Source organism: Juglans microcarpa x Juglans regia, chromosome 5D, assembly GCF_004785595.1.
Source record: "Juglans microcarpa x Juglans regia isolate MS1-56 chromosome 5D, Jm3101_v1.0, whole genome shotgun sequence".
NCBI lineage: Eukaryota > Viridiplantae > Streptophyta > Magnoliopsida > Fagales > Juglandaceae > Juglans > Juglans microcarpa x Juglans regia.
In genome coordinates, this window is record NC_054602.1 from 4,301,088 (window position 1) to 4,315,533 (window position 14,446).

A 14,446-nucleotide genomic window follows, 5' to 3' on the forward strand; every position below is an offset into this window, starting at 1 on the left:
ATCTTTTGTATTTTATCTAGGGTGACGTACGTAATTAATTATTATTCGAGTATAATAGTAATTTTCTATATATTCCCAAATTGTGTGATAAACTGCATGTTTCATGAAAACAAACACACATCAGTTTGTAATCATATTTGGCACGCGCGCCTGCATGCATCCAAAAAAAACTGTCATGATCATCACTATCAACATCATTAAGATTGTAGATTATATAGCTAGCTCATGAACCAAGCAAGAACGACCATAAAAAAGACAAAATAAAAATCAAGGTTGGGCATGCTGCATGGTCTGTCCCGCCACAACCATCGATCGTGGTATATGATCATCACTATTGTGTACATAGGCTATGGTCACCAACTTTAGTAACTTTAATTATTATTGTTAGCAAACTTCACCACTATCTGCTCCCTACATCCTGTCCAAGTTGCCTGTCTCTGCAATTAAAGGGAAGGAGGAGAGTGTGTACGTGTACATGTGTGTGTGGTGTGTGGTGGGGTTGTTTTTAGTTTTCCAAGCAATGTTTTAAAATGGGGTACTTGATTAAAGTTTTGGGCCCTTTTTAGTGGTACCGATGATGCAGTCAGGAGTCGATGACATGCATGAACATGATCGGTATCTTTGCCCCCAAGTGCCATCCTTTCGTCCTTTTGACATTATATATATGCATTTTGCACCATAGAGTCTTGAAACTGGGAATTATGGTTGTTCCTTTGAAACATGTCATTACATAATTAAAAAGCCAATCTTCTCTGGATGTAGTGAAATTCATGGACGAAGAAAGAAACGAAACCGATGGCAAATAGCCAAGCATCTCTCATAAATAGTGTTCTGACAATGATTTCCGGCAAAAAGTTGCGACTACCTAAGTTTTGACTCGAACAGGTTGTCCAAATTCATTGCGATTGAATTTGGACGATTAATCAGCTTACGTTGTTTTTTCATATATATTATTGCCAGAGGTGGGGAGGGGGGCACTTAGGAAACCGAGTTAGCCGACAAAGCCAACCAAAAGCTAATGGAACTCCATTTGTTTCTCAACATCTTCCTTGGCAGTGGTCCTACGTATTCCATTTATGTCATGTCATTTAACTCCACTGAATAAAAGAATCCCTGGAAAATTATTGAAAGCTGTGCAATAAATAAGGAAATATAGCAAAATTTAACATCAAATTCTTATCACCCTCGATCCGAGCCCTCGGAAATAAAGAACTGATCAAGAGAATTTCAATCTGTTCAAACCAGCAATTTAACTACGTACAACCAAAGAGCATCATTAATTATCAACTTGGATCTTAATAATTCAATGTTGTGAAAAAGAACAAAAAAAAAAAGTGAGAAAATAGACATGAACTCCCTTAACTTTTGTTTCGAAAATACGTACTACTAGTCTACTATATATCCCCATGATTTGGAAATTACGAATTTGAAACTGTATATAAGTATATTAATATTTATATGAACTTGATTCACCTTTTTTATTTTATTAAAGTTTTGTTTGTTTTCGTAAATGAAATAAATTGAGATGAAAGTTAAAAATTGAATACAATATTATTAAAATTTATTTTTTTAAAATTATTTTTATTTTAAAATTTAAAACGTTGAATTGTTTATTTTATATTATGTGAGAATTTAAAAAAATTATAATAATTATATAAGATAAGATGAATTGAAAAGTTAAAAAAAAAAACTTAAATATTATCGTTGAGAAAACAAAAAAAAAAATATATATATATATATATATATATATATATTATACGCCGGCCGGCCTGATTTCCAAGTAAAAATATATGTACCGAAAGACAATCTTGATTAATGTGGGGTGCAGATTGTGACAATCAGGGTCAATAGAATGGTTGCCAATTCATGATCTTTATCTTTTTGCGTCAAACTACAAACTCGAATAATAATTGACGAATAAGGGATGGTATAGAATGACAACAACTCATTATTAATCTCGTTACATGTGAACTCTTAAATCAACAAGCTGCCTAATTTCCTTAAATCTTCTTGGGAAGACTAGTAATGCCGTAATGCCGATTATTTTGATAAAAAAAAAAAAGGTTTATTATTAGAAAAATAATTTTTTTATATAAATCTCATATTTATTTATTTATTTTAAAATGAATATACAGGACTTACATACTTTAAAATTGTAAATATTATTTCTCATACTAAGATCCCGTTTGGATTAAAAAATAATTTCATTTCATCTCATCATTATAATTTTTTTAAATTTCACATAAAATATAATAAATAATTCAATTTTTTTAAAATTTAAAATAAAAATAATATTTTAATAATATTTTATTCAACTTTTAACTTTTATCTAAAATCACCTCATTTCACCTCCCCTCACCTCAACTCAAGGAGCCTAAATTGACAAAACTCGAGTAATCAATTCTTTTTTAGTTTTGAGACTGGAAAATTCCACCTCAACTCTTGTACAAAATCAACTACACACGTTGTAATAAAATGGCCTGGTCTCTTCCAACTTTATTGATGGATGTATTATTCCCAGTTTTCCCGTCCCACTACATGACTCACTTTCTTCGTCCTTACATATTTTTAAAGAAGTAAACTATCAATTAATATTAGAAACTCCCGGAAATAATAAAAAAAAGTTAATGAGGATGAGTTAAAAGCCATCCAATAATCTCGAAAATTTTGAAAATTACGTACGTACAAAAAAAAAAAAGAGTAATAAAAGTCACCACACTACAACAAAAAAACTTTTTGGGATGATTTTATTTTAGAACCAAATAAAAATCATTCCAAAAAGTGAGATTTAATGATGAATTTCATATTTTGTACCAAAAAAATGACAGAAGAACTATACATTTGAATAGTATAGTTGGAAATGAAATATTTTATCCCTAATAATGAAACCGTTTGAATGTTTTAACAGTTGGACAGTTAAATTTAATTGTTCGAATGTACATTTTGACACGTTAAGTAAAATTATTATATCGAGAAATTAATTTAAATCGTTCGAACGATCACATAACGTTTGAACGCTATTTATTTTCATAGCATTCAAACATAACTTTTTCCGTTCGAACGCTTATACAGTTCGATTTGTCTCTTTAACATTCGAATGAAAAGTTAAATTTATACCATTTGAACGTGTGTATAATTTATTTTTATTCGAACGTATTTTGCAATCGATTAAATAAATTAATCCAATTTGAAAGAAAAATTGTAACCGTTCGAACATTCTGAGATGAATTTTAATTGTGACAAAAAAAATTTTCCTCTCGAACGGTTTCCTTCAAATTCGTCTTAAAAGATATTTTTTAGTACGGAGACGAAATGATTATAATTTGGGATAAATTTTTTCATCCCTAAAGAGCGTTTATGTTGTAGTGCCAATATCTCTTCGTTTTCGTCAATTTGTAAATTAAAAATCTTCAAAAAATTTCAAAAATAAGCTGAGATCTGTTTGATTAACCCAGAAAATTTTCCGGGAATTTAGTAAATAAAAATGGGCCAACTCATTATTAATAAGCAATGTGACTTGCGTTTGAGTTGAAATCTTCGACAGATTTGATCTTTTTGATCTCCTTGTTTCCTGGAACAACAGAGAGAGACACAAAAGAAATTGCCTACACATGAATCACCTCACCTCATGACAAGCTTCAGTGGAGGAGCCGGTGTTTGCCACTGGAGTCTTAGAATTATTCGACCTTATTTTTACGTTAAATATTTAAAGAGCACGATAATCTTTCTATAGTTGAAGCCATAGAGATAATATTAATGAGGTCAACTATACAAAAATCCTTCTTAAAGTTACCGAAAAAAACCATTTTTATATTTTTAACCATTAAAAAAGTACTTTTGTTCTCGCACAGAAAGATAAAATCTATTACAAAAGTTATATGTATAGTCACTTTTACTTATTCTTTACGCATTATGGTGATGTGATTGGCTACATTATTTTTAATTTGTAGCATAATTCTATTTGTTAATATTTAAAAAGAGTGATCCTATGTCCCAAGATACTTCAGCCAATGAATTCTTTGCTCCCATTTTAAGTTTCTATTTCCAATTAAATTCTCTCAAAAATAAATGTTTAGAGTTTTTTCTTCCATGACTTAATTTGTGGTGAGTTTATCGGCGAAGAAAAAGATAGAAATGTTTCGAAAACAAAAATTCTAATAAAAATAAATATCATAATTGACGTAATGCGTTAATTCGTAAAGAATATTTGATATATCATGTCTAATCAAATCACATTAATTTATAAAATTTTATTTTTACAAGATGTATTTATAAACCTAATACCTTTTTAACAAAAAAAAAATAGGTATACTTTTTAACAATACACATATTATTTTAATTAAAAAATAATTTATATGAATTTAGTTTAGACAAATCTCTTATAAACTTCAAAGCTTATAATTACTTTCAGGGTATACTTATATTTAATATTATTTTTGTAAATGTTGAGACTCTAAAATTGAACCCAGGTAAGCAAGGCGCTGACTCAAGGGCCCATGGCTCCGCCAATGCAGTGATGAGAAGCCCAGATTCATTGGTAGCATTAATTAGCAATATTAGTCACCGGTATTTTTACATATTTTTTTATATATTTTATTGGTGTGATGGATTAAAATAATTATTTTATATTAAAAAAAATATTACAATTAATCACATTAATAAAAATATATAAAATTACTCCTGGTCCTTGTATTTTAAGTATATATGTAGATTTCGATCGGTTAGTTGAACCAGAGACAGATATTGCTTATCCCACGAGTCCTTTTCGAAGCCCCTCTTCATCAATATTCAATATCATGATCATCTCCCTCTTTCCTAGCTGCGCCGATATATCCCACCTTCACTACTTCCTTTAAATTCTTCTTCTCTTTTTATGATCTCCTGCCGGCCACCGCATCCCATATTTCGTTAGAAGATCAAGGCAAGGGACTACTTTCTCTTCTCCTCTTTCTAATGCCGTTGCGCCATTGGAAGTGGATGAGTTCTACGATGCATGAGCTCGGTATTTCTACCAGGAGATCAGCATATATCATGTAGAATATGTTATAGTCTAGGCACGTACGATATATGTTCAGGTACTATAGCGTGTGGTGGATCGTGGTCATGGTGGTTCTGACTGTTTCGCTTATGGTTCTGCCGCTGGTAGTGCCCCCTCTGCCGCCGCCGCCGCTGTTGCTTTTGTTCGTGCCGGTCTTGATCATGTCCCTCCTCGTTGTCTTGGCCTTATCTCCTTCCCAAACGCCTGATATCACCGACCCTTTTGTTTGATTCGATCACTTTAATTTGGGTTTGCCGGTCGGCAGGCCAGTATGTTGGGAATCAAAGCGCCTGAGGTGATGGAACTTCATGTAGTACTAGTACTGATCTCTATGTGTGCAAGTCTTGCTAATTCCCTCTGCCGATCTGTTCCAAGAACCTAGCTATTTGAAGCGAACTCTATTTAATTCTCGTCTTGTTACCCCTTGGATATTCAGGTTTCATGAAAATCTTGGCACTCTTTTCTATTTTCTTGTAAGGAGAGATCGAGAATTCTTGTTTTCTTTTTTATGAGGATGGAAAGTAGGTAAGGATCCACCGTTTTCAGCTGACCACTTTCAAGAAGGCGATCGAGGGACCGTACATGCATGAGAGTACTCCAGGATTAAGAGGCATGCAGTGACAGGAAACCCAGTAGAAACGGTCGTATATTTTACTAATGTACGTGTATTTGTAATCAGCAAGTATATACATATATATATATATATGGTGATCACAAGTTTTATTTCAATAGCTCCTCACCTACTGTATATTACATATATATATATACACACACACACACCAAGCTAGCTATCTGGTCTGGTGATCATGATTCACTAAACTCATTTTTCAAGTGGTGCATTTTAAATCCTGTCGATCCAATACGTGGGTATAATGTTCAGAAAAAAAAAAGAAAAAAAAACGTGGGTATAATAATATTGGTGATCATAAATCGTATATAAATTAATTAATTGTGGAATTAATGGTGTAATTAACAAGTGATTAGAAATAAGTACGCTTTATATATATATATATATATATATATATTAGTTTGGTAGCTTCGCCATGCAACTAGCGCGAATCTAGAGCACTGGTCCATCAACCAAACGACAAACGTCGCGTCCTATGTTGAAACTTGGAGTACAAAATGGGAAGTGAGGAGGAACAAGCAAAACAAAAAAAAAAAAAAAAAAAAAAAAAGGCTGTAAAACGAAGGGAAGGATGGAAGTTGAATGACTGATGACGCGAGGAAACAGGGAAACAGCCCCTTAGGAATTCTTCTCTCTCTCACTCTAATTTGTTGGTTTGTTCCTCAGTCCGACATGGTAACACGTGGTGCTCAGGGTCATGCATGCTGGCAACCGGTGCTTTTTGGCTAAGTTTTTGGTTTTGAAGATAAGAGTAATAGGTAATAACTATGGGCTATAGATACAGATGTACCTGGATTAACAGACAGCAATAGTTATGGCCAGCTTTCGGCGGTTTTCCGGCTAGCTGTTTTAGTACTACATCCAGCTAATTAATATGCCAGCGGCTTCGTACTACTACTACTTCATCTGATCTAATGGCCTGCCCTACCCTGCCATGTCGACTTTGCAGCTTACATGCATTAATACTGTTATGTACTTTAGTCAAAGGAACTCTGATTACCCACTTTTTTTTTTTTTTTTATTCTTTTTGGGCATTGCTAATTAATTTACATATAATAACTGAAAGAAAAGCCATACTGTTTCATGGTTTTTATTTTTTATTTTTTTCCTCTTTTTGAAATGACCTTTATCCTGCAAGCTTTTGCTAGCTCATCATGTCATTTAACTATTGAGCAAGATTGGCGGTGGACTGTTGGTAGTGATAATGTGGTGGCAAGAAAAAAGATCTTTATTAGTAGTGTTGCATTTGGATGTGAGCATTATGGGAATTACGAACGGACTTGGATTTTTGGGTCGAAAAGTCAAATCGTTTGAATGTGTTGATCACAATTAATCTTCCATAAAGAGGTATCATTATTAATGTAAATGAAAGTAAAGCAACAGAAAAAAGTTGTTTAGAATAATGGAACTGATCAAAATAATATTAATGATCCCTTTCTTTAAATATAAATGCAACGACGTACAATATGGAAAAAAGAAACATACAATTCTGAAGTAGTGCCACTGGACTGGACTTTATATTAATCTTGGAAAAAGACCAAAAGATCATTGACTCATATGATACACACCTGTTTGAAAAATCGACAGACAGACAAAGAAAGCAAATCATCTTTATGAAAGAAACGTGATAATTAAAGCAGTTAATAAGACTGAATAAACTCAATTAATTCCCTCTCTCTTTCTATAAATAAATAATTAATTAAAACTCTCTCTCTCTCAGCCGTTTCTCTCCAACGTGGCCATCGCCTCTCCCATAAAGTCTTTTTGTTCACAGGAGGAGAGGGTTGATATTTTGGCTCCACCTATTTTCTCTCTTCACTGGCCATGGCCTTTATTTCTATTTATCTATATTTTTTTTTTCTTTTTTTTTTTAGTTTCCTGGTAGCACTATTAAATTTGCTGCTTTCTGACGACCTAGGGTGGACACGCGCCCCTTCTTCAGCTTCTCCAAGTGCCGATTGTCAAACTAGCAGAAGAAATCTGCCTATTTGTGCAATGCATTCGCTTCACGCGTGGCTTATGCTACACGTGATCTTCACGCGTCGCCATGCCTCAGAGAGCACTCTGACACCACGTGCGACAGTTTTAAGATCTACGACTTCAAATCTTCTAGATCCGACTATTCTCTTCACTCCAACTGTGGCGTGTGGCTTGCACGCGCCGCCACCACTAGTAACGCCCCCTCGCCTGCTATTCGTCACAGTTTTCGGTTGCTACACTATGTTCCCGCTTTTCCTAACCAATGATCGAGTGAAAGTGGATGTGACAGTTCCTTCCAGCCAGTCCAGACCAACACATTGCAGTACACAAAGGACTACCACCTCACTAAACTTGTGTTTTGTATCCGTTAATTTATCTATAAATACTTTATTTGCCGAGAAAAAAAATAATAATTAATGCATGAAATCACCATTATAATGTGCGGTATATATATAAAGATTCAAGCAAATTAAGTCAAACTAAGTAATTGATTAGTCGCTTAAATCCATTATAAATAAAAAAAAATTAATTATCTTCTTCATCAGATCATGATATGGGATCTCGATCATTTACTGAATTAATTATCATTCACCATGCATGCATCCAGCTCTCAAAGATGATCTGTAGCGTTAGTGTGTGTATATATATATATATATATATATATATATATATGTAAAAGATTATCTTTTCCCCCGACAAACAATGAGAAATTTGTTACCAACGAGTGGCATTACGGCCAAGTGCATTGGACAATTAAATTGCTTGGTGGGGGCAGCTCGTTGAACCTACTGCGCGAGAAGCAATTTATATTGTCTATATAATAAAATAATATTATATATATTCTCGAAGTCGTGGATGGGGAAGCCTTTCATCGATGATCTCCTTAATGCTTTAAAGTTGAAAAGAGACGTTTCGTGTATGGGTGCAGCCTATTCGACCTTGATCAATCACTACTGCGTTTTACACATTTCCCTCACGCACGAAACTCCTCACACTACTACTAGTGGTATTGGAATTTGTGGTTGGCGCGGGTCCTCTACAAAGAATAATTATATAGAATTTTTTTTCTTCCAAGTTCCATCCTAATTAATTGAGAGTAGTATATATATATATATATATATATATATATATATAGTCTCGGTTTAAAATTAATTTTGACTTTGTGAAGAAATGTCAATTTTAGTGTATCGAATTGGGACCCAATTACGTACGTACGTACGACATCATAACCATTCTTTCCCACGCTGCGTCAGGCTTCCGCCTGAATTCTTCAATAAACGTGGGTTGAATCTCTACAAAGAACCACGCGGTGTATGTATCGTTGAAGGGGTCGCAATTGGTACTTTTATTCTTTGCATTAAATCCATGAAATAAAAGGGAATATAGTACTGTCAAATAGATCAAGCGTTGATAATTCATGCATATTTTTTGAAAATTCAAGGGTGATTATTCTTGGAAGAAGAGGGGAAAATTCCCTGCAAATTAACCAAATTGGACGAGACCAAATGAAGGACTAGGAATTTGGTTAAACCAAGAAATACAACCACTTCGTAGCCGCCACCTCTCCGATAAGTAGTTTAAGATAGGAACACACGACTAAACTAGATTATTCTGAATCTTTGGGGCGTTTTTGTTGACCATTAGACACCAGGAAGCATGACATCATTCTATGCCTTCCTAGAGAAGAGTTGAAATTAAGATCAATAACAAGTCTTATTCAGCCTCTTTTAAGAAAATAAATAAATAACTCTATTCTAAGGTCTGACCAACTGCATGACATAATCTGATTTAAAAGATAAATTTTAGAATTCAAATTATGAAATGTATATGATATGTGGTGTAGAGGCTTTAGAATAGTATTTCTCAAAAAATGAGAACAATCATAAAAAGGTAATTTAATTAAACAAATAGATATGATCGGCAATAGCAACCCATGACAATCAGGCTTTGAATTTATGACAATTTTCAGAATCGCTATACAACTTATACCATTGATCAAAGGTGAATGCTTCTCAATGTGATCAGGGTATCCAACTGGCAACTTGAGGAAATACTAATCTGCGATTTTTTATTTATTATTTTTAAAGAAAGAAATTCCACCCAAGGTTATGGTGAGGCATTCCTCTATCCCAGAAATTAGTACCGATTTCCAACTTAAACATCCATCTCCTATTTGAGAGCTGTACAGGCTAGAAGCAGTTTCCATCTTTCCATAGATCGAAGTGCGGGCTTCAGTGTATTGTTGAATCATTATCCTACGCAGATTGCAGACTCACTTGCCCGGGAGTTGTTTTCTCGTAGTCGGCACAAGCCTCTGGGCTGTCTTCTTCACTAGGCGGAACCAGCTGCCAAAAGAGTGGCAGATATGTGTCCCACTCCTTCAGAATAGCCGAGCCTTTACTGCTCCCGGTTTTTTCCTTCACAGATTAGTTAAAATTAAAAGATCAAGTTTCAGTAATTAAATAAAAAATGCATCTAGTGACAGAGCTCCACACGGGGTCTTGAAAGGAAAAGATAAGTAATTCAATGTGCACCTTTATAAAAAGATACTAGGATTAATTACAAAATTAGTTCCTGAGTTTTAACCCGCTTGCAAATCATTACCTCGATTTCAATTTTTACAATTTACTCCTAGGTATCCAAACTTTGCAATTAAATCCTTCCGCCCATCTCCCGTTATGTCATCTAACAGCGGAGTCAATATATGACAACCAATTAGACTCGACACAGGGCTCTATAATGCCACGTGGCAACCTCACCTTCCGCCCATCTCCCGTTGAAATCGATGGAGTGATTTACAAACAGGATAAAACCCATGGACTAATTTTGTAATCAACCCAAGATATCATGAAGATCTCCCAGCTAGTGTGCCAACATAACCTTGAGAGGCAAGTCTCAGGCATAAATGTAAAGATATGAAACTATTGAAACTTTTTCATTACAGTGCGCGCCTCTGCGGTGTGTTGTGTGGGTGCATGCTAGCTTGGAGTTCATTAAGTGCACTTACAACATGGGCCTCAATAAGGCTCTTCAGCTGCATTTGCCCCACGGGAGCAGTCAATCTTTGGATCTTCACAATTTCTTTATTCACCTGTCAGTGAAATAATCATAATGGTCTTAAGAGGGAAAAGGGGGGCAAACGGAGAGAATTATTACTTTTTTTTTTTAAAAAAAAAATAGTACACCAAAGCACCTTGTTAAGAGACGAAGGGAAAGAAAAGGGATTTTTATTAACTATAGCCACCTACCGGTTCCATATATAACAGTGTCAAAGTAATATGAGGTGTAGCACCCTCACACAAGCTCGGAAAGTTACAATATTTTCTCGATAAGTAATGAAGGATGAAATAAACACCCCGGAAAAACTTGAGTAGGAATTAAATTAGTAAACTGATCACCTTTCATATGCATGCCATGTCATTATAAGTTAAGAGAACCCAGTACCATAATTAATTAAAAATGACATGTAATTTTATGTCATTTTTAGGTGTTGATTAATGCCTAACAATGCATTGCTGACTTCTCTAGGCACCAAAAAGATGGCAAATTATAAGTGGGAATCTCTGCCTAATTGAAGTATGACCTTTTAATAGATATGCAAATCCTCCAGAGATCATTTTATTTTTCCGGGGGCCAAGTCCCAAATAGTCAATTCACCATTATTAGATAATTGGCTCAGCACACACACAATAAATTAGGATGAAAATTGAACTGCTAGCAGCAAGAGAAAAAAATAATAATAAAAAAAAAGGCAACTCGACAATTTTTTAACTGCACAGTGATTCCCATGAAGCGCTGCAATAAAAAAACACAAACCTTGGGGAGGAGAGTGTTGTCCTCATCAAGAATGTATGCCAAACCCCCAGTCATTCCAGCAGCTACATTTCTACCCACTCTGTCACAAGTTAAATTTAGATTCAAATCCCATTATCTTCAATTTGCTTCGGTATAAAGAAAAATATGCCAGCTATAGAGGCGTTACTCACTTTCCAAGAACAACCACACAACCACCCGTCATGTACTCACAACAATGGTCTCCAGTGCCCTCCACTACTGCTTGAGCAAGAGAGTTTCTAACAGCAAATCGCTCTCCAGCTTTCCCCCTAACAAAGACCTGACCACCAGTTGCCCCATACAAACAAGTATTCCCTACAATGGTCGCATCTTCAGGGCAGAACCCAGTATTATCGACAGGAGTTACAACCAACTCACCTCCAGCAATACCCTTGTAACATATATATTAGAGTGTCAGATTTTGTGACTCATTGGGCCAACAGAGTTAGTACAGCAAATCAGCCAAATTTGAAATAGCTCAACTCGGTATTATATTATGCTTAGCTCTAATATTATCCCAAACTTAAGTAGAAGAAAGAGAAGGTAAGTACAACTTTTTGGGTGAAAAACAATTTGTTGGCTGTCTAATGAACTGTCACTTCAAGAATAGCAAACTAACTGCCATGTCGATGTAGCCCAGTTAACATTTTTTTGGCAAGTAAAACGTAACCCAAACTCAATTGGATTACAATATTTTCTTTTTATAAGCAATTGGATTACAATATTGCTCAAGTCATGAACTAAAAGTCTCAAAAAATAATTACTCAACCATGTCATTTGATTGGGTTTCAAGTAAAACCTTCAACTTCTCAAACAGTAACGGAGGCAAAGATTTGGTCAACCAACCTTCCCCACATAATCATTAGCCTCTCCCACCAGCCGAATATTCATTCCAGGAGTCAAAAAGCATGCAAATGACTGGCCCGCACTCCCTGTAAATCTGAATATATAGAAGAAAACTGATTAGCCAGCTTTTCAACAAAAGAGATTGCCATATGCACCCTTTCAGTTATTAATACTTGCTATGTCAATCCCACAACCTACTCTATGTTCAATTAACTATTAAAAAAAACTTACGTAATGTTCAATTGCCCAGCAAAGCCAGTGTCACCATACTTCTTTGCAATTACCCCTGCTATGCGCCCACAAACAGCACGATCAACATTGTATATCTTTATGGTCTTATTTACCACTTTTTCATTCTCAATTGCATCAGATATCTGCGCATAAAAAAAATCTTATTTTTGTGGCCATAGGTAGCAAAACACAGAATTAATGTTTTTTGCTAAATTGGCATTAACCAACATGTCATTTTTGTTTCATATTCTTAAGAATCAACAGCTATCAAGCTCCTTCACCTCAAAAGAGTCAAATGGAACAAAATCTGAATCAACCATCAACTTGAACAAATCATTTTTTTTTTTTTTTTTATAATTAAGAAGAAATTTGATTGATATAAAGATAGGCATAGCCCAGGTATACCGGAAGTATACATGTGAGTACACCAAATTAAACTTCTTCAACAAATCATGTTTGAAGGATTAGGCTTCTGATGATTTTGAGTCTAAATTACTAATTTTCTCTAATAAGTTTGCGGCTTTAATTTCATATGTAGGAAAATGAGTATGATTAAGCCTAAACTAATATTTATCTATAATATGTTTGCTGCTTTAATTTCTTATTTTAGAAAAATAAGGTCTCGAATAGGTAAGTTTAGTTTTAGCAATGATTTTATCTACATTTTTTCATAGAAGTAGGACAGTTGATATACAACCTCCATTGTATATCAACTGATGGTCCATTGTGAATCTCCTGTGCTTTAATGTCCAATCCCTCAATTTGACTCCCAAGTTATAGCAAAAGTATATTCCAAGAAATTTTTCTCGAGTCCTACTTCGCCATTTTTTCCTAATAGAAGTTCGATTTAAAAAATAAGTAGCAATAATACCAATAAACAAACACTAAATGTGTTGTGTTGAAAGTACCATTAACATCAATAGTCGTTACCTCTGGATCTGCTAGTAAAATATCATCCAGAACAGGACCATTACTATGAACACCCTGATTCCTGATTTCGGTACTGCTCCATTTTGGCAACCCAACATTCTGAAGACAAATGATAAAGTACTCTTATTTTCAAATGATAGAAACCACACATGGTAAGAAAATAAGTCATTAAATCTATACATACAGAGAGAATAACACTGAGATCCAGATGCTGAGTTTTCATCAGAGAGATATCTCGTGGTCTTAATAAATCTGTCCGACCAATTATATCGTCCAACTTCTCATATCCCAACTGTGCCAACATGCCTCTTACCTGGCCATTTTTTAAAAGGAAAAAGTACATGAAAAAAGCTAGAAGAAATCGACCTCGATGGATTTAACAAAAATAATGGTTGTCACAATAGTGAGGATTCTACAGTGATAAAGAATGGATCCACGAGGACCATAAAGATGGAAAACAAATCTCATCAGGGGAAAAATGAAAAGGCAGATGGATTACCTCTTCAGCAACATATAAAAAGAAGTTGACAAGATCACCAGGCACACCAGGGAACCTAGCACGTAATTCTTCTCTCTGAAGTAAAACGTGTGTTAAAAGAATGGACAAAACAAATGCAAACCAAACTCTATTTGGAAAGATCGCAGGAAATAATGAAATGAAATTAACAAATTAGCCTTACCTGACTAGCAACACCAACTGGGCAGTTATTTGTGTGGCAAATGCGAGCCATCACACATCCAGTAGCAATCATTGCCACAGAACCAAACCCATACTCATCAGCACCCATAGCTGCAGCCAGTAGGACATCAACTCCACTTTTGAAGCCACCATCAACTCTGAGAATAACCCTTTCCCTGAGCCCATTTTGGATGAGTGTCTGGAGAGGATATCAATAATTAAATAGCATATACAGTCTCTACAAAGAAAATCAAAAGAAGTAACTGCCTCTACATGTCTC

The 14,446-nt window shown here is 34.7% G+C and overlaps 1 protein-coding gene across 2 annotated transcripts in view; it reads right to left on the minus strand.

Moving 5' to 3' along the window:
• Positions 1-9,560: 9,560 nt before the first annotated feature.
• The window catches only part of LOC121265165 (ferredoxin-dependent glutamate synthase, chloroplastic), a 39,687-nt gene continuing 34,801 nt past the window's right edge, over positions 9,561-14,446 (minus strand). For both annotated transcript variants that reach the window (XM_041168664.1, XM_041168665.1), the window contains 10 exons: positions 14,168-14,365; positions 13,987-14,061; positions 13,672-13,800; positions 13,488-13,586; positions 12,558-12,700; positions 12,327-12,420; positions 11,633-11,871; positions 11,463-11,541; positions 10,654-10,737; positions 9,561-10,063 (listed from right to left, as the gene is read on the minus strand). In XM_041168664.1, coding sequence (XP_041024598.1) covers positions 9,902-10,063; positions 10,654-10,737; positions 11,463-11,541; positions 11,633-11,871; positions 12,327-12,420; positions 12,558-12,700; positions 13,488-13,586; positions 13,672-13,800; positions 13,987-14,061; positions 14,168-14,365 — 1,302 coding nt within the window. In that variant the 3' untranslated portion in view covers positions 9,561-9,901. The remainder of the gene's footprint in view (positions 10,064-10,653; positions 10,738-11,462; positions 11,542-11,632; positions 11,872-12,326; positions 12,421-12,557; positions 12,701-13,487; positions 13,587-13,671; positions 13,801-13,986; positions 14,062-14,167; positions 14,366-14,446) is intronic.